At 47.9% G+C, this 25,301-nt stretch overlaps 2 protein-coding genes across 2 annotated transcripts; both read left to right on the top strand.

The window, feature by feature from the left end:
- The first annotated feature begins 350 nt into the window (after positions 1-350).
- LOC101767916 lies at positions 351-20,305 on the top strand. Its single transcript, XM_012846859.2, has 5 exons — positions 351-608; positions 2,471-2,683; positions 3,518-3,670; positions 3,740-4,029; positions 19,921-20,305. Exons 1-5 carry the CDS (start codon positions 351-353, stop codon positions 20,303-20,305), a joined length of 1,299 nt encoding a protein of 432 aa, XP_012702313.2.
- A 121-nt stretch (positions 20,306-20,426) lies between these two features.
- On the top strand, positions 20,427-24,772 carry LOC101783277. Its single transcript, XM_012846858.2, has 7 exons — positions 20,427-20,567; positions 20,663-20,785; positions 22,304-22,370; positions 23,206-23,209; positions 23,675-24,203; positions 24,283-24,354; positions 24,437-24,772. The coding sequence occupies exons 1-7, from the start codon at positions 20,427-20,429 to the stop codon at positions 24,557-24,559; spliced, it is 1,059 nt and encodes a 352-aa protein (XP_012702312.2). The 3' UTR covers positions 24,560-24,772.
- The last annotated feature ends 529 nt before the right edge of the window (positions 24,773-25,301 follow it).

The raw sequence follows: 25,301 nt of genomic DNA, 5'->3' as shown, positions 1-25,301 counted from the left end.
CCCGTCCGCGAGTTCCTCCAAGGTTTCGTCCTCAGAAGGCGTACGGCCACGTGGAAGAGTGGCTCCGCCTTCTCGCCGGCAAGGAAAGGGGTCCGGTCCACCCTCACCCTCTTCTACGCGAACCACTTGGGCCCTTGTTTCCACACCATTAACCCGGCGATCTTCTCATGCGGCGAGCTTACGGATCTTGAGCTCCGGTGCTGCTATCTCCCTTCCGCGCCCTCGGGGCTTTGCAGGGTTCCTGAACCTGATCTCGCTCAGCCTCTGGCAGGTTGGCCTCCCAGAGCATGGGGAGAAGGATTTGGAGGCGATGATAAGTTCTGCGGCATGGGGAGAAGGATTTGGAGGCGATGATAAGTTCTGCGCCGTCGCTCCAGAAGCTGGAGCTAGAGAATGTTTGGATGGACTGTGATGACTTCGATGAGTGCGTTATTCATCAGGCGCCGAATCTTCAGACGTTAACTATTGGGTCAGATAGTGATTATGGGTGGCAGATTGAGGAGTTTTCTACTCTCCAGAGGGTAACGATCAATGTTGATGAATACTCTGTTGGTCGTGATTTCGTCAAGCTGCTCACATGCTTCAAGTCACGCTTCTTGAGTTCCACGGTAAATTGGATTACAAACACTACTTGAATTTATTTTGCACATCATCAGCATTATGTTTAATAGATTTTCTGGAAGTTTTCCTGGCTGACCTATTCTGTGTGATAGTGAGGTTTTACTAACTTGACTAAAAGCAAATAGGGGCTAGGGCTACTAAACATTCGGGATTTTATTGTGCGTACAAGCTAAAGGTAGAACTTTTGTTCCTGATTTGGCTTCTTAGAAAAGCTTTACATCATTTGTATTTTGATGATGATGATTCTTGTTGGTTTATTAGTTAATGTGTCATGAACACTAGCTCAAGGTCTTAAACCCCACCCAAACAATCTTCCAACTAGTATTAGAACTGTGATTTTTAATTATTCTACAATAATCATTATTTTATCACTGCAATGTAATGTCAACAGTGAAATACATACAATGTACTTGGAGGTGGAGGTGCTGCCGCAACAAGCCGTTAAATTGCCTAAGGCACAGGTGCCATAAAAGGCACACCCAAGAAACACCATTTGATATTTACATTGATATTCTATAACTTGCATATTTTCATCTAGACCCTTTTTTCTTCATACAGGAGTAACACCAATATAATATAGCCTTGATCATACTCAGAATCATCGAAGAAGCCTTTTGTAGGGATAATTGTTTTCCATTTACCATACCATGCAAACATTTCTGTTCTGCTGATATCTCTACTGATACCTCTTTTGGAATAATTTAGAGGTACTTGGCATTTCTTTGCCTCACCACAACTTGCGCAAGCCCATTGATTACCATGTTTTTTTTGTCTTGCAACGTTGCAGCTTTGGAAGCACCGATCGTCTCCATAAAATGAAATAGCATAAAAATTCTGCTCTATCATAATATTGATAATCACCGGCGGTTTGAGGCACGAACCGGCGGTGATAACATTTTAGAAAACTGTGAAAAAATGTATAATGATGGGGAAAATTCCTACCCAAGCGACTACCACATGATCAGCTATGGCAACATCCAACCGCCACAACTTTTAACACATTATATGCGAAGAGTGCATCCTCAGGAATTCGAATTCGTGACCTCATGGGTCCAGCAACTACGCTGTCACTTGTGACTAGCAAAGGGATGCTATTCTTTTATATTAATTTCTCCAAAATTTGAATTAATTTTTTGGATGACAAAACAATCTCAATAAAAAATGTTGTCAGTGGTGAAGTTTTAGATCTCGTCAAGCACTATAACTTTGATGTTGATCTTTTTTCTATCTAAGGTCATTTGGTAGGCCTGCAAATTTTTATCGAATATTTGAAGATCTAAAAACTTTCAAATGAAAACGTTATGAACTACAAAATTTTAGATCTTCTTGAGATCTATAATTTTAATAAAATTTATCTTCTAATTTCATATAAAAATTAAAGTTACAAACTTTTTCACACAAATGGTGGTTTTTCATGACAAGGCGGTGAAAACCCACCTATCATCGCCAGCCCATAAATACCGGTGGTGAAAATCGATTCTATTTTCACTGCGGTTTGTGAATGGAATTGGCGATGATATCGATAGTTGTTCCAATGTCCACCACGCTCACGCACGTCCGAACCCGCAGTGAAAACACTCACTGCTGGTTCAGGCTAAACTGGCGGTGATGATCCGTTGGTGAAAATACTTTCTAGTAGTATTATATAATCTCACACTTCACCCTTCGCTTCAGGGAGTACCTCCGTGTGGAGATCTACATGCTTTACCCCACTGTCTTCTCCTGCTGTGAGCTTACTCACCTCACACTCCACAACTGCTACCTCCTAGCGGCACCCTCCTCTTTCACCAGGTTTCCAAAATTAACCTGGTTAAGTCTCACCACTGTTGGCTTTCATGAACATGGGGAGAGGGATTTGGAGGTGATGATCCACATGTCTCCGTTGCTTGAGACACTGGAGCTTAGGGATGTTTGGATTCTTGGTGACGAGTTTGATGAATGGGTCATTCAGGTGCCCAATTTCCGCAACTTAACTTTTGTTGCAGATGAGGATTATGAGTTACAGATCGGGGATCTTCCATCTCTCGAAGAAGCAAATATTAGTATTGAAACCTACTACTATGTGGATCGGGATTTCACAATCTTCTCACGTGTTTTGCGCAAGTCAGGGAGCTCGAATTCCATATACTGGTAATGGTTTAGATGCTTCACTCGATTCTTAAACACATTGTATCATACACACATTATGAACATGTATTATGTTTTCATCACAATACTTAGGTGGTTAAGACCTTCAACTATTCTATTCAACTCCAAATTGGCTTATGAGATTGTTGCTAGGCACAATGAAAGTCTAAGGACTAACCTTTGTTGTTATCTGGCCATAAGTAACTAAGCTAGGTTTTACCTCCTTCCATTATGGTATGAGGGTGAGGGCTTTACCTTAGTGAATAATTAGCATAAAAAGCAACCTAACAAATGGAGTAAATGGTACCGGATGTATAAATTAGTGCAGGAATCAATCAACTTGCAATTATATTTTATTGTGCTGACTACTGGTATTAGGTCCATTTGAAAACTTGATTTTCCCCAACGGAGAACACACATAGTATTCCTTAAGATAAAAAAGCCCAAAGTTGTATCGGCAAATTTTATGCCACACCATATATAAAAACATAAAATTGTAATGAGCAAAACTGCTGATAAGAATAGTCATCGAGAAATTCTTAGTCGAATTTGTAGTCCTAAAATGGTAGTCTTTAAGGTAACTTTTAGCTGTATTTTGCAAAGCTTGTTGAGTTCTGTGGCATTTTGTTATAGCCTGTACCAATGATTTGCTAGGGATACATATTTTTTCATTTATAATATAAATTTGGAGTAGATAATGTTGATTTTAAATAAAGATATCTTTTATTGAGTTATTTGTTTCTTGTAGCTTATGGCTTTTTTTGTTCAGGTAGCAGAGGTTAATGTTCTCGAGAGACTGTCATGTTCTTTCCGGATATTAAAGAGTTTGATACTCCATACAAACTTTTGCAATGTGTCTAGAATTTTATCTATTTTTTCTTTACTTAGGAGTGCTCCCAACCTCCAACAGCTGAAAACTAAGGTGATATTTTTTGCTACTCTTTTGTCTCTTTCTCAGGTCCAGTTAAAATGGTCTTGTCGTTTTTGGCAGATTATGGACTGTCAAACTCAGAATGATGAAATTGATCTAGATTTTTTTAGTGCACTATGCACCAATAGTCTCTTCACAAAGCTCAAGATTGTTACCATTTCAAATGCTATATTATGGTCAAATGAGATGCATTTTATCGAGTTTATTCTATCCAAAGCAAGGCTCCTTTGTGCCCCTTTTGTTTATCAAGATGATGATGGTGACCCCTCAAAACCTAGTGAAGAGGCAGTTATCCAGCTAACAAAATTTAGAAGAGCGCCTCCAAAAGTTAGGGTTTTAGAACCATCGATGTGAGTGCCCACAATCTTTTATTAGAATTGCCTATTCCTACAACATTTCAAAACCCATCCTATTGAATTAAGCTATAATATGCATTCTCTTGTGTTACATGAGTTCTCTCATTTCTCACCTGCACTTTTATTTGATATCCTAAATGTATTTTTTCCCACTGTTCAAATTTGAACTAGAATGTAGCTAAGCAAGCATTGAAGTGTTGTTTAGATGATGTGGATAATAGGATTGCTTTGGTCTTTGGAAGTTTATAGGATTTAGTTCAGATTTTGAATTTTCATTGTAGAGATTTGGAACCAAATCCCTAGTATCCAAGTGTGGCGGAACCACCTCGGATTAGCTTGATTAAGCAAGGTTAAGTCGCCTGACATGCGACACTCCTGCTTCAACCGAGCTAACACGGGGTGCCGTCGGATTTCATCCGATTTAACCACTTAACAGGATCGAGTTTAGCAAACCCACGCGAAGGTGAGTGGTTACAGAGAAGACAACAAGTCCACTGAGTTAAACAAGTTTTACCTATTTTAGTTCGATCATAAAGTCCAACATCAGAGTTTTATGAAACAAAGGAACAACAGAGAAAACACTAGCGGAAGACTTCGTCGGGGCCGGATGTCCGGGCGAGGCCAGCCAGAACATCACTGAGTCCTCTCCTCGCCGTCCGAGGAGGGGTCCCACTCGACCGTCCAGCCTGGCGGGAGCTGGGGCGGCCAAGCACCAACTAGAGAGGGGTCGGACGCAGCAACTTCACCTGAAAACAGAAGCCACAACAAGGCTGAGCTACTAAGCTCAACAAGACTTAACCGATAGGAGTAAGGGCTACTCCTCCTTCTAGACATGCAAGGCTTCTTGGCTGAGGGGTTTGTTTGCCAAAAGCACTAAATAACCCTAAATCAAGTTTTAGCTCCGGTTCTAGGTTCATTTACCATTCTAGGTTGTGCAACCTATTCTAAGCAATCATAGAGCCAAACAAGATGTGTAGATATAACAAACAACATTGCCAACATCAGATTTCTCAATTACTCAGGGTGACATAGCGATCAAGCAATCTCAAACTGTGAGAGGCAGACGAATCGATTCGAGTTCTTTAACCATGCATGGTGAACCTAGCCTCACGACATCCGCGCACCCGGAGGTCGCTTCACGTGTCGGCCTTCCCCATCAATCCCCTAACCCGTGTCGGGCCCATTTCCTTTGGTGCAAGGTTCCACAGAACCGGCCTCTGCCGTCCTGTGACCACACATTGCCACCACGTGCGACAACCAGCAGGGGAAACTCCGTTCCAAGAACAATGGGGCGACCGCTCACGTCTAGGTTCAATCCGGTACTAGGATTCCTCATCCCATACTAAGTATGAGGCTAGTACTTTCAAACACTTGATCACGAACACCACCGCTGTCGGGCCTTAGCAAGGTTTCATAGACAGACGGGGCGACCATCCGACCACCAAAGAGTTACCAAAACCCTGCCCCGTCCATCGTCCTTATAGTTATAACAGGAGAGTAAATCATGCAACTCCTACAACTCGCGAGTGACAGGAGATCACTCGACTTTTACCGTCTCCTAGTTAAGCAATGCAGCTACTCGGTCCAACAGCTAGTGCTCAGATCATGGGTCACTGAGTCATGCATCTAGGGTTTCACACAACTCCTATACGTAAATGCACAAGCATGATACAGAAGGCATGCGCAAGTCTGGTAAAACACGTAGGACTTTGATGCAACCGGGGCTTGCCTTCAAGCAAGGAGGACGGAAACTGCTCGGCTTCGGGGGCGACTTCGGCTTCGGAGGGCAGGAGCTCGGCTACAGCTTCTTCTTCGGGCGTCGGGTGAAGCTCGTAGAAACCGTCGGTGAGGTGCAGCTCTACACGAATGCAATGCAAGGGTTAGCTTAGACGGTTAGTTCAACAGCAACTGGCTCGCCTGAGCCCAGAAACTCGCGACAACGAGCAGGAGGTGATAGCAGTTCGAGAGCTGATGATGATCAAAAGGTAAGGGTATGAAGGAACTAGTGGTCTGATCCTTGAACTAGAGGATGTGAGAAACCAGGGGTTCTTAGACGCAAGCGCTGAAGGGTTCCCAAGTTTTACACATACACCCTCGAGTTGAAGAAAAAGATCACAGCCAAGCCCTCGGGCGAGGCGGACAAGGGTCGGCAGAACAGACAGGGTCGGGCGAGACGGAACTGGGGTCGGGTGGATAGGAGGGGTCGGGCGAGGCGGACTTAGGGTCGGCAACTCACCTTCTTCCTGAAAGGAAAGCTTGGGGTCGGGAAGAGGCAGACTTGGGCGGAGGGACTAAAGCTTTGAGCAAGGGCTAAGATTGGCAAAGCTCCGGCGGCGGCGCTGCTTCTTGCTGAACACAAGAGAGCTCTCACGCAGCACGGGGAGCAAGCTGCTGGGTGACTTGGAGGAACTGAGAGGGAACCGGGAGAACTCCTCAAGAACTGGGTGGGTGGCGCTAGGAGCTTGAGCAGGGAGCTAGAGGAAGCTGAAGGCAACAGAGGCGGAGGGAACTCCGGTCGACGGGGCATTCCTTTTATAGCTGCTGGAGCAGAGGAACGGAAACGGCGCGGAGAGAGAGAAGGGGAGCGGCGCGAAGGCCGGGGAGAAGCAATGGAGTGCTCTGCCGTGGCGGCGATTGAGCAAACAGGGCGGTGCTGCAGAACTCCGGGCATGACGCCAGCGATCATTGCGTTCTGCCGTCAGGGCGGCGTAGGGGCGGGTAGACTGGTGGTTGAGATTTGGCGGAGAGCGGGCGTCGTCGTGCGGAAGAGGCGATGGAAGCGACCGGTTAAACGGCGCTAGAATCGAGGGCGCACAGGTGAGAAGACAGGCGGACGCGGGCGCGGGGGAGAGTGCGGAACAACAGATTGTCGGGCGGCGTCTGACAGAGCGGGGAAAGGAACTGTCGCGGCCGCGGTCGGGGTTGGCAGTGGAGGAATCGTCGTGTAGCGACGACCAGGCGGCGCAACTGTGGCTGGAAGGGACGGAAAAGACGGGCGGTATCGGGCTCTGGGGCCGGGATCTGGTGGCGTGATGATGGGCGCGGGAGACGAGGTTCTGCAGAAAGGGTGCAGAGGGCTTCCGCTGCTATTGGGGAAAAGGGGCGCGGGAACCCACTCTGTTGCTTGCCAGAGACAAAACTGGGCGATGGCGTCGGAGAAGACGAGCCACGCGGCAGGAAGACTCTGAGGCGGCCATGCAACTCGAGTGCGGCTGGCGCGGGGGATCTGGAGAAAGATCTCGCGGTTCCACCGGTGGATAGATCGGACGGGTGAGGAAGATCAGCAGGATCCGACGGGGGACTGAGCTCGCCGGGGTCGGAAAAAGGGGCAAGGCGGGAAGGGGTCGGATCTCAGGGGTCGGGATCGGCGGAAAAACTGAGCACTCCGGTGCGGTCAAACAAGGCAGCTGACTACGGTTAAGGGCTGCGGTCAAGGCTAACTGGGAAGGATTAGGGGTCGGTCGTTACAGCCTACCCCTCTTAAAAGAATCTCGTCCCGAGATTCAAGGATCAAAGGGTGTGCTGTTCTTACCTCCTTGATGGGACAGAAAACCTGGGAAACGCTTGTTCAGATACTCGTCCGTTTCCCATGTCGCTTCATCTTCGGTGTGGTTTCTCCAAAGGATCTTGTACATCTTTACCACTTGGCGTCGGGTGTGCCTTTCCTTTTGGTCAAGAACTCGATCTGGGTACTCGGCGTAGGTCAGGTCGGGCTCTACCTGAAGCTGTTCTTTTTCTAAGATCTCTGCTGGAACTCGGACACACTTCTTTAGTTGAGACACATGAACAACATCATGTATGGCTGATAGCTGCTCTGGGAGTTGGATCCGGTAAGCAACGGGTCCACATCTCAACACAATCTCATAAGGGCCAACATAGCGGGGAGCTAACTTGCCTTTTATTCCAAACCGCTGCACTCCTTTAGTCGGGGATACTCTAAGGTACACATGATCACCAAGGTCGAACTGCAGGGGTCTTCTCCGCTGGTCGGAGTAACTCTTCTGTCGAGATTGGGCAGCCTTGAGATTTGCTTGAATTACCTTCACCTGCTCTTCGGCTTCTGCCACTAAGTCGGGGCCATAAACCTGTCTCTCTCCTGGTTGGGACCAGTTCAAGGGTGTCCTGCATCTCCGGCCATACAGGGCCTCGAATGGTGCCATCTTTAAACTGGCCTGATAGCTGTTATTGTACGAGAATTCTGCGAAGGGCAGACACTTGTCCCAGCTTTTATCGTAGTGGATAACACAGGCTCTTAGCATATCTTCAAGAATCTGGTTAACTCTCTCGGTTTGGCCATCGGTTTGAGGATGATACGTTGAGCTTCGGATGAGCTTGGTGCCCATAGATGCTTGTAGTTGCTCCCAAAAACGGGCCACAAACTGAACTCCTCGATCAGAGATGATGGTCTTGGGTACACCATGTAGGGAAACGATACGGTCGAGGTACAACTCTGCATCTTGCTTGACTGTATAGGTGGTACGAACAGGAAAGAAATGTGCCGTCTTGGTCAGACGGTCCACTATAAACCAGATGGAATCATACCGTTGAGTTGTAAGGGGTAATCCAACTATGAAGTCCATACTGACGTCTTCCCATTTCCATGAGGGGATAGGTAGCGGCTGCAAGGTTCCTGTTACCTTCAAGTGACTGGCCTTGACACGTTGACAGGTGTCACATTCCGAAACATAACGAGCTATCTCTGGTTTCATTCCACTCCATCAAAAGGTTTGACGAAGATCATGGTACATCTTATTGCTGCCAGGATGGATCGAGAACTTGGAGAGATGAGCTTCGTCTAGGATTTGCTTCCTTAACTCGGGGTCGGCGGGCACTACTAGTCGGTTTCCATAATGCACACCTCCCGTTTTGTCCTGACGGAATTGCTTATATCCTTCATCCTTTACTGAGATCTTACTGATAATCCATTTTATTTCTTTATCCTTAGCTTGTGCTGACCGAATTTGGTCCTCCAAAACTGAGTCAAGGATGATGTGACCAAGGGTTCCATGAGGAACAATCTCCAAACTTAGTTTTCCTATCTCGTGACACAGGGTGTTGGTGAAGGCTGCTGACAACAGGCAGTTGCAATGGGGTTTGCGACTGAGGGCATCGGCTACCACATTGGCCTTGCCAGGATGATAGTGCACTTCCAACTCATAATCCTTTATCAACTCCAGCCATCTTCTCTGACGCATGTTGAGGTCGGCTTGAGTGAAGATGTACTTGAGGCTCTTGTGGTCGGTGTAGATGTTGCAGTGAGCTCCCATTAGGTAGTGCCTCCATATCTTTAAGGCATGTATCACTGCTGCCAACTCAAGGTCATGGGTCGGGTAGTTTAGCTCATGAGGTCGTAACGCACGTGAGGCATAGGCAATGACTCGGCTGTCTTGCATAAGAACACATCCGAGTCCAGTGCCAGAGGCGTCACAGTATATGTCATATGGCCTAGAGGGGTCGGGTTGAGCCAAAACTGGGGCGGTGGTCAGCAAGTGCTTCAGGGTCTTGAAGGCCTCTTCACACTTGGTGTCCCACACAAACTTGACCTCCTTCTTCAGCAACTCGGTCATCGGCTTAGCTATCTTGGAAAAATCCGGTATGAAACGCCGATAGTAACCTGCAAGTCCAAGGAAACTCCTGATCTGGTGTACTGAGGTAGGAGACTTCCATTCCATGACTTCTTGTACCTTGCTGGGATCCACGGCGATACCATCCTTAGAGATAGTGTGTCCCAAAAACTTGACACTATCTAACCAAAACTCACACTTGGAGAACTTGGCATAGAGCTGGTGATCTCTCAGACGTTGGAGAACTATATGAAGATGGTCGGCATGCTCTTCCTCGTTCTTCGAGTACACTAGGATATCATCAATGAACACCACGACAAACTTGTCCAACTCGGGCATAAACACCGAGTTCATGAGGTACATGAAATAGGCGGGTGCGTTGGTGAGTCCAAAGGACATGACTAGGTACTCGTACAGTCCATATCTGGTAGAGAAAGCTGTCTTGGGTATGTCACAAGGTCGAATCTTTATTTGGTGATAACCAGAACGAAGATCGATCTTGGAGAACACTTTTGCTCCGGCTAACTGATCGAACAAGACATCAATGCGTGGCAGCGGGTACTTGTTCTTGACTGTTACCGCATTGAGGGGTCGGTAGTCCACACACATACGTAGACTGCCATCCTTCTTCTTCACAAACAGGGCGGGGCAACCCCAAGATGATGTACTGGGTCGAATGAAACCTTTTTCCAACAGATCATGCAACTGGGCCTTCAACACGGCTAACTCAGCGGGTGGCATCCGATAGGGTCTCTTAGATATCGGGGTTGTGCCAGGAATCAACTCTATGGAAAACTCCACTTCTCTATCAGGCGGCATACCCGGCAAATCTTCTGGAAACACATCAGGGTACTCACAGATAACAGGGAGGTCTTCTAGACGGGCTCCCAAGAGAGGGTAAGCACAAGGAGTCGGAGACTCAGGATGGGTCAAGGATAGGGTAAAACTGCCATAGAAGGGTGAGCTGATGTAAAGAGATCGGGCTGATGTATCTAGAACAACATGATGTCGGGCCATCCAGTCCATACCAAGGATGACATCTATGCCTTTTAGATCAAGGATGATAAGGTTTTCCTTGAAGAGGGTGGGGCCTAGCTGGAGAGGTACAAGAATAATGACCTGATCCGACGTTATCCTTCCTCCAGGAGTGGCGATCACATAGGGTTCCTTAGTGTGACCGACACTTAGCCCACATCTTTCCCTTGCCTTATTCCCGATAAAGCTATGAGAAGCTCCCGAATCAAACAACACAACAACAGCTTGATTTAAAACAAGGAAAGTACTCGTCATTACTGAAGCACCTTCGGGAAGTTCGGTCAAGCTGGTGTAGTTGAGTCGGCCTTGTCGGACTTGCACCTTGGGCCTTCTTCCTCTGGCTGCCATAGGGTTCGGGCCCTGTTGCTGATTCTTGTTCCTGGGGCAGTCCTTTGCGAAATGTCCTTCATTGCCGTAGGTAAAACACCGATTACTGGCTACCGGGCGAGGTGGCGTTGGCAGGGTCGGCCGGGGCACTTGCGGCTGGAAGCCTGGAAAACGAGGTGTTGTTGCCGGCGGGGGTCGAGCGATCCATTTCCCTAACTGCTGGGGTCGGCCAGGGGTTTGTGGAGGAACCATCCGGAACCTTCGAGTCGGTGGACTCGGAAATGCCACAGAGGCCTTTCTCTTCTGGTCGGCCTTGAGAGCTTGCATGCAGTCCTCCTGAGAGATGGCCAGGTTGACCAACTCGTTGTAGGTGTCCACCCTGATGGGGTTCAGCCTTTCCTTGAGCTCCAAGCTCAATCCTCGGCGGAATCTGTCCCGCTTCTTCTCATCGGTGTCCGCATGATAGCCAGCATAGCGGCATAGGTCATTGAAAGCTTGGGCGTAATGCAGCACATCCCGAGTTCCTTGGGTGAGGGCAAGAAACTCGTTGAGCTTGCGCTCTAGGAGACCTTCGGGAATGTGATGCGCCTTGAACGCCGTCTTGAACTCGTTCCAACTGACTACGTGGCCAGCAGGTAGCATGGCATGGTAGTGGTCCCACCAAAGCCGTGCGGAGCCACGCAGCTGCTGAGCTGCGAATCGCACCTTGTTGTTGTCGGGGCATGGAGCGGTGAGGAGCTCGAACTTGGATTCGATCATACGAACCCAGGCATCAGCGTCGAGCGGTTCTTGTGTCTTTTGGAACAGCGGGGGCTGTGTCCCCAGAAAGTCCTCGTACCGCGCGATATGCGGCTGCTACTGTGCTCTTCCACCCTGTGGCTGATGGTGTTGTCCTTGCACCAGGTGCCTTAGCAGCTCGGTTTGAGTTGCTAGGATTGCCTCCAATGGCGATGGGGGCGGAGGCGGGGGAAGATCTTGTCGTTGATCACTACCACTGGGCATAGATCCAGACCTAGTGCGGTGCGCCATCTGCAAGAGTTAACGCCCCATTAATTTCATAACCTTAGGTGTACTCCAACAAATGGGGACGTATGAAATAAATCCTTTAATGCGACTCTTGCCAACGGTGCATCACACGTCCTCATAGAGGGAGCACATTCCTCCCATTTTCAGCATAGATAACCTCTACTTATCCTGGTACTCCACTTCAGGCACACATGCCACATACAGACTCCTAGAATCTGATCCACTCAAACAAAGGGGTCGGACACGGTCCGTACTCGAAAAGGGTCGGACGAGGCGGTAACTGCCTCAAAGGTCGACGCACTCTGGCTCGCAAACTAGGGTCGGCCAACTGAACAGGCTCCCCGAAAACAGCATAGGGTTACGGCACCACTTGCTCAACCCTAGCATCCACACCATACGAAAAAGGATCAAACTATGCACCGGTTGACTTTATATACAACGATGTTTCAACACAGGGAGTACTCAACTCAAGGCTAACCTATTACAGCTTTCCAAAATCTAGGCTGCCGAGGAGTACAACAAAAAGAAAGAAGGTTCCCTGAGAACCCTTAAGCTACCACTGGACACTATGAGTCGGAGAAGGGGCGCCATCTTCTTCTATGTCCATGCTGGACGCTCCCTCGTCTTCCTCAGGGTCCTCCTGAGCTTCGAGCTGCATGTTAAGAGCATGCATATCCTCGAGCTCGGCTTGGTGCCCCTCCAGGTGGGCATTGGCGACTGCTAGCTCCATCTCTACCTCCATCTTTTCCTCCGAAAGCTCTATCATGCCGTCCACGAGGTTGGTGACTTCTCCTTCTAGCTCAGAGATCCGATCTTGCATGTCGTGGATCTGGATACCACGCTGGATCAGCTGGTAGGTTTGGCCTATCATGTCCCTTCTTGCTGCCTGGAGGTAACCGTGGGTATCTGCAGTCGTACAGGCGAAGAGGGTCATGGCTCTTCCCTGGAGCTCTATCAGCCTGTAGAGGGTAGCCATGCAACGGACGTTGGTGGAGATGGTGACCATAGCACAGGTAGTGGCCAACACCTCGATGTTTCTGATGCGGTCAAGCCAGGCCGGGTCCAGCCGACTCCTGACGGGGAAGAGATCGATCGGGTCCAGCGTGATCTCCACGGGGTGCAGCTGACAGAACTGGGTGAGCAACTGAAGGGCGGCGGATTCCCATGTGTCTTCCGGAGCAAGACCATAGGCCATTATGCCCAGAGAGGGCCAGTCGGGCCGCGCAAGGGGAGGTGGTACCAACGCTTGCACCTGGCACGTCTGAATGCCCTGTTCCATATATAACCGCCCGGCGTACAATGGCGGGGACTGATACCCGAACCACTTCAGCGTATCCCACAAAATCGCGGGAAACCCCTCGAAATGCAGGCACGTTGACTGGAAGGTACCGTCCGCTCCAAAAACAACATGTCCGGGGACAGCCATCTGGAACCAAGAAAACCGAAACCACGTGAGATAGATCCAAGGATCAGGGGTCGGATAGAAAAGCAGACGGGCTTCACCGAGAGCAACTAAGAGAAACTAGAAATCCTTAGACCAAAAGAACTCTTTCGGACAGGGTTGCTGCTGATAAAAGGGACCGCATGACGCACGCACGGCCTACCGTACTCTTAACCAAAACAACTGCCCAAACCTTGGGTCTTACGCGGTCAGCGCCGGTGACAAGGCAACCATACGTCTCTCCCTATAATAACTAGTCGATTCTAGTAACGTCTTTAACGAGCGCGGTTAGCAACCTGCAGAAAAGCACCACACACGAACCTTCCGTGCCAGCACCCACGAAAGCGTTCCCAAACATTACCGCTCACTATGGGAACGGCACCCATGCGTTTAAGGCTGCATGGACAGCACTCAACCGTGGAAATAGGCTCCCTTTGAATGGATCCATATAACCCTTCGCATACTCGTGATCCGGAATCGGCACACGTATGACAAACGTGGCGAAACAACCGTGCCGATAGGTTCGTTGGAATCGAACCGTACCAACCTTCGTATGGAACACATACGGAACCTGCGCACGTGTAATAGACGTGGGCGAAAACAACCGCGAAGATAGGGTCCCTTGAATGGAGCTCCCTATCAACCCTCGCATACTCGTGATACGGAATCGGCACACGTATGATAGACGTGGCGAAGTGCTGGAAGAGTTAGCAACATAACCAAGTACTTATTAGTCACCTAAAACAACCCCCAAAATCCCCTAGGGCCTCTCGCACTAAGTCATCCTTAACGATCGTACGAGGTTTTCAAAAGTTTCTTGCAACTTTTATCCTTTTTCAAAGAAGTGTTTAGGGCTCGTTGGGTTCTCTGAATGCTAAACACGGCTCTGATACCAGCTGTGGCGGAACCACCTCGGATTAGCTTGATTAAGCAAGGTTAAGTCGCCTGACATGTGACACTCCTGCTTCAACCGAGCTAACACGGGGTGCCGTCGGATTTCATCCGATTTAACCACTTAACAGGATCGAGTTTAGCAAACCCACGTGAAGGTGAGTGGTTACAGAGAAGACAACAAGTCCACTGAGTTAAACAAGTTTTACCTATTTTAGTTCGATCATAAAGTCCAACATCAGAGTTTTATGAAACAAAGGAACAACAGAGAAAATACTAGCGGAAGACTTTGTCGGGGCCGGATGTCCGGGCGAGGCCAGCCAGAACATCACTGAGTCCTCTCCTCGCCATCCGAGGAGGGGTCCCACTCGACCGTCCAGCCTGGCGGGAGCTGGGGCGGCCAAGCACCAACTAGAGAGGGGTCGGACGCAGCAACTTCACCTGAAAATAGAAGCCACAACAAGGCTGAGCTACTAAGCTCAACAAGACTTAACCGATAGGAGTAAGGGCTACTCCTCCTTCTAGACATGCAAGGCTTCTTGGCTGAGGGGTTTGTTTGCCAAAAACACTAAATAACCCTAAATCAAGTTTTAGCTCCGGTTCTAGGTTCATTTACCATTCTAGGTTGTGCAACCTATTCTAAGCAATCATAGAGCCAAACAAGATGTGTAGATATAACAAACAACATTGCCAACATCAGATTTCTCAATTACTCAGGGTGACATAGCGATCAAGCAATCTCAAACTGTGAGAGGCAGACGAATCGATTCGAGTTCTTTAACCATGCATGGTAAACCTAGCCTCACGACATCCGCGCACCCGGAGGTCGCTTCACGTGTCGGCCTTCCCCATCAATCCCCAAACCCGTGTCGGGCCCATTTCCTTTGGTGCAAGGTTCCACAGAACCGGCCTCTGCCGTCCTGTGACCACACATTGCCACCACGTGCGACAACCAGCAGGGGAAACTCCGTTCCAAGAACAATGGGGCGACCGCTCACGTCTAGGTTCAATCCGGTACTAGGCTTCCTCATCCCATACTAAGTATGAGGCTAGTACTTTCAAACACTTGATCACGAACACCACCGCTGTCGGGCCTTAGCAAGGTTTCATAGACAGACGGGGCGACCATCCGACCACCAAAGAGTTACCAAAACCCTGCCCCGTCCATCGTCCTTATAGTTATAACAGGAGAGTAAATCATGCAACTCCTACAACTCGCGAGTGACAGGAGATCACTCGACTTTTACCGTCTCCTAGTTAAGCAATGCAGCTACTCGGTCCAACAGCTAGTGCTCAGATCATGGGTCACTGAGTGATGCATATAGGGTTTCACACAACTCCTATACGTAAATGCACAAGCATGATACAGAAGGCATGCGCAAGTCTGGTAAAACACGTAGGACTTTGATGCAACCGGGGCTTGCCTTCAAGCAAGGAGGACGGAAACTGCTCGGCTTCGGGGGCGACTTCGGCTTCGGAGGGCAGGAGCTCGGCTACAGCTTCTTCTTCGGGCGCCGGGTGAAGCTCGTAGAAACCGTCGGCGAGGTGCAGCTCTACACGAATGCAATGCAAGGGTTAGCTTAGACGGTTAGTTCAACAGCAACACTGGCTCGCCTGAGCCCAGAAACTCGCGACAACGAGCAGGAGGTGATAGCAGTTCGAGAGCTGATGATGATCAAAAGGTAAGGGTATGAAGGAACTAGTGGTCTGATCCTTGAACTAGACGATGTGAGAAACCAGGGGTTCTTAGATGCAAGCGCTGAAGGGTTCCCAAGTTTTACACATACACCCTCGAGTTGAAGAAAAGGATCACAGCCAAGCCCTCGGGCGAGGTGGACAAGGGTCGGCAGAACAGACAGGGTCGGGCGAGACGGAACTGGGGTCGGGTGGATAGGAGGGGTCGGGCGAGGCGGACTTAGGGTCGGCAACTCACCTTCTTCCTGAAAGGAAAGCTTGGGGTCGGGAAGAGGCAGACTTGGGCAGAGGGACTAAAGCTTCGAGCAAGGGCTAAGATTGGCAAAGCTCCGGCGGCGGCGCTGCTTCTTGCTGAACACAAGAGAGCTCTCACGCAGCACGGGGAGCAAGCTGCTGGGTGACTTGGAGGAACTGAGAGGGAACCGGGAGAAGAACTCCTCAAGAACTGGGTGGGTGGCGCTAGAAGCTTGAGCAGGGAGCTAGAGGAAGCTGAAGGCAACAGAGGCGGAGGGAACTCCGGTCGACGGGGCATTCCTTTTATAGCTGCTGGAGCAGAGGAACGGAAACGGCGCGGAGAGAGAGAAGGGGAGCGGCGCGAAGGCCGGGGAGAAGCAATGGAGTGCTCTGCCGTGGCGGCGATTGAGCAAACAAGGCGGTGCTGCAGAACTCCGGGGGTGACGCCAGCGATCATTGCGTTCTGCCGTCAGGGCGGCGTAGGGGCGGGTAGACTGGTGGTTGAGATTTGGCGGAGAGCGGGCGTCGTCGTGCGGAAGAGGCGATGGAAGCGACCGGTTAAACGGCGCTAGAATCGAGGGCGCACAGGTGAGAAGATAGGCGGACGCGGGCGCGGGGGAGAGCGCGGAACAACAGATTGTCGGGCGGCGTCTGACAGAGCGGGGAAAGGAACTGTCGCGGCCGCGGTCGGGGTTGGCGGTGGAGGAATCGTCGTGTAGCGACGACCAGGCGGCGCAACTGTGGCTGGAAGGGACGGAAAAGACGGGCGGCATCGGGCTCTGGGGCCGGGATCTGGTGGCGTGATGATGGGCGCGGGAGACGAGGTTCTGCAGAAAGGGTGCAGAGGGCTTCCGCTGCTATTGGGGAAAAGGGGCGCGGGAACCCACTCTGTTGCTTGCCAGAGACAAAACTGGGCGATGGCGTCGGAGAAGACGAGCCATGCGGCAGGAAGACTCTAAGGCGGCCATGCAACTCGAGTGCGGCTGGCGCGGGGGATCTGGAGAAAGATCTCACGGTTCCACCGGTGGATAGATCGGACGGGTGAGGAAGATCAGCAGGATCCGACGGGGGACTGAGCTCGCCGGGGTCGGAAAAAGGGGCAAGGCGGGAAGGGGTCGGATCTCAGGGGTCGGGATCGGCGGAAAAACTGAGCACTCCGGTGCGGTCAAACAAGGCAGCTGACTACGGTTAAGGGCTGCGGTCAAGGCTAACTGGGAAGGATTAGGGGTCGGTCGTTACACCAAGAAGGAGCTAGCAATTAATTTGTTGCTAATATGGACGTAACAACTAACAAGCATAGTTAGTACTGCACACATACTGTCTAAAATAAGTATGATTTCTTCAGATTATGTCATTTGATTGATATGGTTTACAGCATAAGCATGGTTTATGCTACAGAGTAGCTTTCAAAAACTTCTCCCCTTTTTGTATAGGCATAAAAATTCTATATATGTACTTCAAAAGTGCAAACCTGATTACTTCTCTTATCAAATTATGTCTTTGATCAATGAATGATGTCTATCTGGTAAACTACATCATTTGGCTTTTTGCTTGCTATAGTTGGTTTAATGCTTTTGATTAGGATAGTGGGTATAATTTTACTTAATCAAAGTTTGTTGCAAGATCATCTTAGCCAAGACTCTTCTACCAAATGTGTTCATACTAAAAAATAATTATGGTATATGTAACATGGATCATCATCTTATGGTTAAGTCTCACTTATGTACCTTTTATGACTATCTACACTCGGTTTTTTATAGTCAGACAAAAAAATCAACTTTTTCTCTTCCTGTATTTCTGAAAATGCTTAAAAAATCATGGTCTGATTTCTTTTTGCTGTGCTTTCCTACTGGACAGGACTATTGGAGGCATGAATTCTCCCTTAGACAAATAGCTGACCTGTTGTGATTGCAGATCTGCAGAAACGTTGGAGACGCGAGTACCATGATCTTGCTAGAGGATCAAACTGCTCCAAAATAATTATTTTTTGCACCTAAAACTTATGTGAGACATAAGACATCAAAGTGCATTACTTATGATTGAACTTCTAACGAGATGCCATGATGTTTTGGGGACTTGTATGACTCCAACTATTTACCTATACTGTATGCAACTATAGTCCATATCATCTTGTTTTGAGAATGAAGTTTGAAGCTTGTGGAAGTTGGCATCACTTCTATTCTCGGATCTGTTAAGCTTTGGATCCTCGTTCGAATTCCACCACAACCTGATGGAATTAACTCAAGCTGCGACTACAGTGGTCAATTCTTGCTTTGATTTTTTTTCACATAACCTGTAGTGTGTTGTGCATGCTATAACTTTTTCGTCCAACCCAAATTATGTGGTGCTAGATAATAGCATTGCTTCTGCATAAGGTAAACTACATGTTTGTATTTCATCCTTATTGATTAATGAAAATTGGAACTTGTGCCTTAAAAAAAGAAAAAAGTCCTCTCGACGTCCCTCAACTATTGCCTTAGTCTGGGTTTAGTAACTTATGTGCAAAACCGAGTATTGGCGGTCTCTAACTTTCAAAACTGTTTGTTTTTCGTCCCTCGCTGGTTTCGAGTTTTGCATGATGTGGTAGTGGACTCATATGCTAGGTGGCTTTCTTCTCCCTATATCTCTTCCCCCTCCATTCCTCCTCTTCCTTCTCCCTCTCTCCCTATGACTGGCTCGCTCCCCAAGGCCATCGCTCAAGCAAGTAGCTCGCCGCTGGCCGCGTCTGTGCCATTCGTAGGATACGACCGCACTGTCGCCACGTCCTACCTGGGCCTAGTCATGGCTACGCCATCCCGTCTGCGCTCCCCAGTTGTCGTTTCCCCGACGCCGTCCTGACCTTCTTGCGTCCCTAGGACACCACTAGGGTTGTGCCGCACCTTAGCCTAGCCTGTTTGCTGGATCCGGTCTCGAGCCGGCAACGCGGCAGGGGTCTGGCCGTGCCTACACCATCTTGGCCGCCTCACGCCCTAAGCCACTACAGGAGCCTGGGCCCACCCTGTGCCGCTCGAGAGGGAGAAGGAAGAGGGAGGGAAGAAGAAATCCATCTAGCATGTGGGGCCCACTACCACATGTTTCCTGATATGTGGGGCCCACGCCACGCCATGCAAAACCACGGTCAAACCCAGCAAGGGACCCAAAATGAATGGGTTTAGAAGTTGAGGGACTACGAATACCCGATTTTGCACATGAGGGATTAAACCGGAACTATGACAATAGTTGAGGGACGTAGAAAGGTCTTTTTTTAAAAAAAAAATCCTGTCCATCCTGAGGTTGAAACAGACCGATATGGGCCTCTGATTGTCAGTTGGGCTTTGTGACAAGAAAGACCTAACTAAAAAAACAATTCGGACCGAACGAACTTTCTCGGTGACGCTAAGCCCACCATCTTTGATGGGCCTTTTTCCGCAGCCGCAACCGCACAAGGGGGCAGTCCTGCATTCGTGCAGTGAGAATCAGCCAGAGCTTCACACTCCTGCGCTTGTCTTCCCAGCAGCGATAAGCTCGTCGCCGCCGGTGTCGGATCCTCCTTGCCCGTGTCTCCGGCGATCCCCGGCCTAGCCTTCGAGGTGTGTTCTGCTGCCTTCTCCCCTTCGACTTGCACGGGCTGCATCATGCCTTGGATTCTGATTGTCTCGGGGACCGGGTTGATTTTGTTTGGGGAGCGGACAGGGATAACCTAGATCCTGTGATCGGGAATGGAGGCCTCGCTGCGTCGCCGCGGCTACGTTCGCCGTCGCCGGACGCAGTGGTGGGACTAGGGAATAGAAGCTTGGACTCCGTCCCGCCGGAGCTGCTCAACGAGATCCTCTCCCGCCTGCCCCTCCGCTGCGCCGTCTGCCCCGCCGCGCTCGCCCGCGCCTGGCGCCGCCGCTGGGAGTCCGTCCCCTCCCTCCGCATCAAATGGCGCGCTGGAGCGAACCCCAACGCCGTCAGCGGCATCCTCCGGCGCTACTCCTGCCCCGTCCGCGAGTTCAGCCACTCGCGCATCGGCGCGGCGTCTTTCCGCCACTCCGGCCGCTGGCTCCGCCTCGGCGCCTCCTGGCGCTCAGGGTAGTACAAACCCTCTACCTTGATTTTGAGAGGTCGGATGAGGAGTTGGTCCATACCCTGCACCCATCCATCTTCTCGTGTCGTGGGTTCACGGTTCTGGAACTCCGCGGCTGCGACATCCCACCATGCCCCCAGGCTTCACAGGGTTCCCAAATCTGACAAAGCTGACCCTGTTCCATGTAGGCTTTCCAGATGGTCCGAGGGAGTTGGAAGCGTTGATTTCTGTATCCCCATTGCTTGAAAAACTGTCCCTTCTGTTCTTAGAGGTTCCTTGTAGCAATGACGAGTATCTTCAATGGGCAATTCAGGCTCCCAAACTCAGTATTTGTTGATTGATGAACTTCGTGACTACGTGTGGCAGACCAATGATCTTCCATCCCTTGAGGAAGCACAAATTCATGCTGCAATGTACTCTACTCACCGTGATTTCATCAAGCTTATGACAGGATTGGAACGCACCAAGATGCTCAACATCACCATACCGGTAAATTGTTTTTCCATCCCATCACCCCTCACTCTAGCCTTATTTCTTTGCTTGTATGGTATCAGCACTCCTGTCCCAAGGCTGGCAAAAAAAAATCCTTTTTACAATCCACCCGTACTATGCATAGGGTAGATCACTCACCACTCACAGGGCAACCTGTCAGATTGGGCGCAGAGGCTTCAGGAGCATATGTTCATGTTATACACAGGTCCAGTACCTTGTACTTTGGTCATAATTGAATTTCAGAGTCAATGCAAACAGGAAAAGTCACATTTTCTCAAATGATAATTTTGTATCGAAGTCTCAATTTTCAAGCTTTCTTAGATAAATAATTCCGTATGGTCCGAACAGAGTTCCATCATTCCATGCTAGTGTTTAAATTGTTTAGTGCCAGTATGCGCCCATTGACATATTCAACATATACACAATCAAGTGCATCTGTTAGATTTTCTTTTCCAATCAGTGAGTTGCACTCTCAAATAGCGACTTTGAACCTGATAGGATCCTCACTGCAGAAATTTATAGTATTCAAGTTCAACTGAACCTAATATCTTTTTTTATCCATGGTCCACGCCGGAATTCAAGCAAGTGATCCATGATTCAAGGTGTCCTATTGTTTAGTGTTTAGTCAGTTGGATCAGGTATCTTCAGCCAAGGCTGACAATGGCTTTCACGTTCATCTCTATGTTTAGGCACATGTTTAACCCTTTGATAAGTTCAAGATCTGTCAAACAAATTTCTTTCATTGTGGAGTTGGAATGATCCAAACCTTTCAATTATTAGTCTCACAGCGCATTACATAAGCTTATGTTTTATGGACAAAGCTAAGTCACATGCCCACCGAACCTTGTGAGGAAAAGATGCCGTGTATATGTTTGGAGTGATTTCATTTTTTTTGGCATTCTATGATTTGTTTTGGCAATCGAGTTGAAGAAAATGTTACTTTTTTGGTTACGTTGGAGTAACTGTGGTCATCTTTACAATCTGCTGCTCTCTTCATATTGAATATTGAGAAGTAATTTCTGAGTCACCCGGTTGCACAAGAAAAAGACAATAACCATATTAAGTTACCATTTGTAAAAGGTGGATGCCTGGGTTCCTGTTGTTTTTAACTTTTGTGTGTATGCTAGCTCGTTTGAGTTGACATGCGTTCAATTCTTCATTGGTTTCATAGTGGTAAGAAATTTGATATTGTGCATCCATGTAATTTAAGATCAGTGTTCTAGAGGACTATTGTACGAGGGATGTTTGCACGGATCTATACTGTTTATTCACATCTTAAGTTGTGTATATAATAGGAAGGATGAATACTGCTTACTGATTTTAAAAATACTAATTCAAGGTGATATTATCCCAAACGAGAAAAATATTGTACCATCTAATAAGTGAGCAAGTGCACGAATACACTTTCCCTTATCTCTGTCTTCAATTTTAATCTAATGCTTAATTACCACTTGCAGGTTCTTTCATTGATTACTTATTCCGTGATGTTGCTGATCTTTTTTCATTTTTGTATAGGGATGGAGCGATGGTTCACAGGTAGTCAATGCAGATGACAAATTTTTGAATGCTCAGTGGGTTGATGGTATGTTTGCCAAACTTCACACTGTGCGAATGAAGAACATTCTATGCTTCTCTAATGAAATGCACTTTGTGGAGTTCATTCTATCCAAAGCAAGAGTTTTGCAAGTGCTATCTGTTTGCCCTATGCAGTAATGAGGAGGCAGTTATTACTATAAAACAATATCCAAAAGCTTCACCTGATGCGCAAGTCGTCTTCTTAGGTAGCAAATCTACAAATACATAAGCACTCTTACTCTGATATTTTTTTTATTCCATATATCCGCCATCTTAAAACTGCAGTTGTACCTTGTTATCATGTCTGGTATGCCATTCTGGGCACCCGAAAGGTACGGTTTGTCCAGTATTCAGTGTATTAAAGTATTGTCTGTAAGGTCAACATGTTTGCGTGCGAACGTCAAACTCATACTATGTAAATTTCTCTTCCAAAGCTTCTGCTATCCAAACTAGGTTGCCTGTTGCAAATATTATATGGTTAAAGAAAATGTATTGTGAGGCTTTTGAGGTAAATTGTGCTAGTGAGTTGCGCATAACAAAATTAGCTTATGAACAACATTTGCACATACCTACCACAATTCAATGTTTATTTAATCATTCAAACCATTTTGGTATGGGCTCCAAAAAGCATAAAATGTCAGGGAGGGGGCAGCAATGAATGCAGTCTATGAAGGACCATGCTTAAAATTTAACTATAGATTCATATTTGAGAGGGGTTAGAGGGAACTAAATAGAGAAGTTGATGTGGATGGTAGCTTTATTCCTTCCTCCCTCCTCCCCTCCTTTCTTTTTCCTTTTCGATGTATAATTGTTTAAACATCTGTTACTTTTAATCCTTGCAGCATGGTATCAGTTCATACTTTAAACTTTGTGCATTCAATTGAGAAGTGTCTTCTTAGTTTTCAAATTTTTATGTTCATTTGATGGCCATACCAGTATGGTATTTTTGCCATGCACCCAGTGTTTGGTTTGCCTGGGATATCTCAGCTGAGTTTACCCACATTTTCAAATTTGCATCCAGTTTATTGGATCAATTGTTCCAAAACAATTGTTTAACCAAGTGTTTAGTATCTTTTAAGAAACTCAAGGGTTTTGTTATTGCACTTTCTTCATCCTCCCTATTTTTTCTCTACTGTGAGAGGTGCTGAGCTGTTAAAATATGTCATTAAATAGGGTAAAATGGTCTCATCACACTCTCTTTACAATAGATATGTGAGCATAGTCTCATATTACATTAACTTTACATATGGCATGTGTGCTTAGGGTAACTTTCTTTTCCAATAACTGGATTTATTTGCTCATCAAATGCAGTGGTCCTATCAATACATCCACTGAGAATGCTGAGGTGGGAGAGGTACAGACAACAGGCCGAGAGCATGGCTCTATCAACACACCCGCTGAGAATGCTGAGGTGCAAGAGACACCGACAGAAGACGGCAAGCGTAGTTCTATCTCTACATCCACTGAGAATGATGAGGCGGAAGAGAGACAGACAATACGCAGCGGGTGTGCGTCTATCAATACGTCTACTGAGAATGCCAAGGTGGATGAGACACAGACAACGTGCAGCGAGCATGGATCTATCAATACGTCCACTGAGAATGCTGAGGTTGAAGAAAGACGGACAGCAGGCAGTGAGCTGGTGAATGATCAACACTCTCAGAGGCGGCGACGGCTGGATCTGGAGTCTGTAGCGCAGCTGGAGCAGCTGGAGGTGGATATGCGAGAACTGCAGGAGGACATGCGGCTGCATCTTGACTGCAGGAGACTGGAACTTGAGAATAGGACATGGAGGCTTAATTCTGTCATTGAGAATCTGAAGTTCCGATCTTGCTTCAAGGTGAAACCTGTTCTAGCTTAACAATTACCCACTTCATGTCCTACAAACAGGTGACTCATACTGGCTGGTGGAAATGCAGGAGTTGTCTGAGCGTGCCAAAATTAGTCTGCCACCATTTCCTGAGCCTTCATCGGTCCTATCATCGCTTCTTGTAAGTAATGCTTGACTGATTCTTCAAGCAACAACTATGGCAGCTCTTACATGCTTGTCTTGTATAACTTGTTTTGATGAAGGCCACGTCCAGAACTGGAGATTCTCCTGTCAATCTTGGTGACAATGGTGCTGCAAGTGGTCATGTGGATTCTTCAAAAGACCATGGTGTAAATGGCGCTTCCAGTGCTCATGCGGATTCTTGAGATGACCATGTTGGCAATGGTGCTAGCATCCCCCGACTCTTCAGGGTAGCATGCCGTGTCTGATTGGTTTCATGATTCCAGTCCTCTCCCGGCATTGGTGCTTCAGTGCTTACTGAACAACGTACGATTTGCTTCTGTGGTGAACTATGATTGACAAGGCATTCCACATTTGTTGTCTCAGAATTTGACGTCCAATATTGTTCCCTATCGTTAGTAAGATCTGTATGAATTGTGATGGTATATGCGATAGCTCTGTTTCCTTCACTGTCCGCATGGTGAGGGTGAATGACCTTGCCACATTGCCATTCTAAACGGCTGGAACCTGACGCTTGAGTGCTTGACACAATTGTGGGTGAGACGTCAAGCTGCCATGCAGCAAAAGGGCAATTCTGGACTAGTGCACATTCTCAAGGAATGATTGTTGGAATACCTATACACACACATAAGTTTCATAGGACAAGGAAAGCTAAGAAAGGCTAGGCCTATTGAAGCTGACATTTCCTGGCCAATTATTGTGTTCCATCTCATATCAACGTTTCATCATTTGTTGTCTTTTACAGGGGCATATTATTGCTTGTCTTGCTCGATTGGGAGTGACAGATTGTGCCTAAATTTCCAAAAAATTTGGTTCTCAATAAAGGAGTATATCCAATTTCACTCATACTATCACAAAAGCATTTTGGATGTATCTGCACGGCATCCAAGGACAGCAGAGAATGCATACTCTGTTTCCCTTGCAATT

This window comes from Setaria italica, chromosome VI, assembly GCF_000263155.2.
Source record: "Setaria italica strain Yugu1 chromosome VI, Setaria_italica_v2.0, whole genome shotgun sequence".
NCBI classification, from domain to species: domain Eukaryota; kingdom Viridiplantae; phylum Streptophyta; class Magnoliopsida; order Poales; family Poaceae; genus Setaria; species Setaria italica.
The sequence above is the reverse complement of the archived record's forward strand: the minus strand, read 5'-3'. Positions and strand labels throughout refer to the sequence as shown.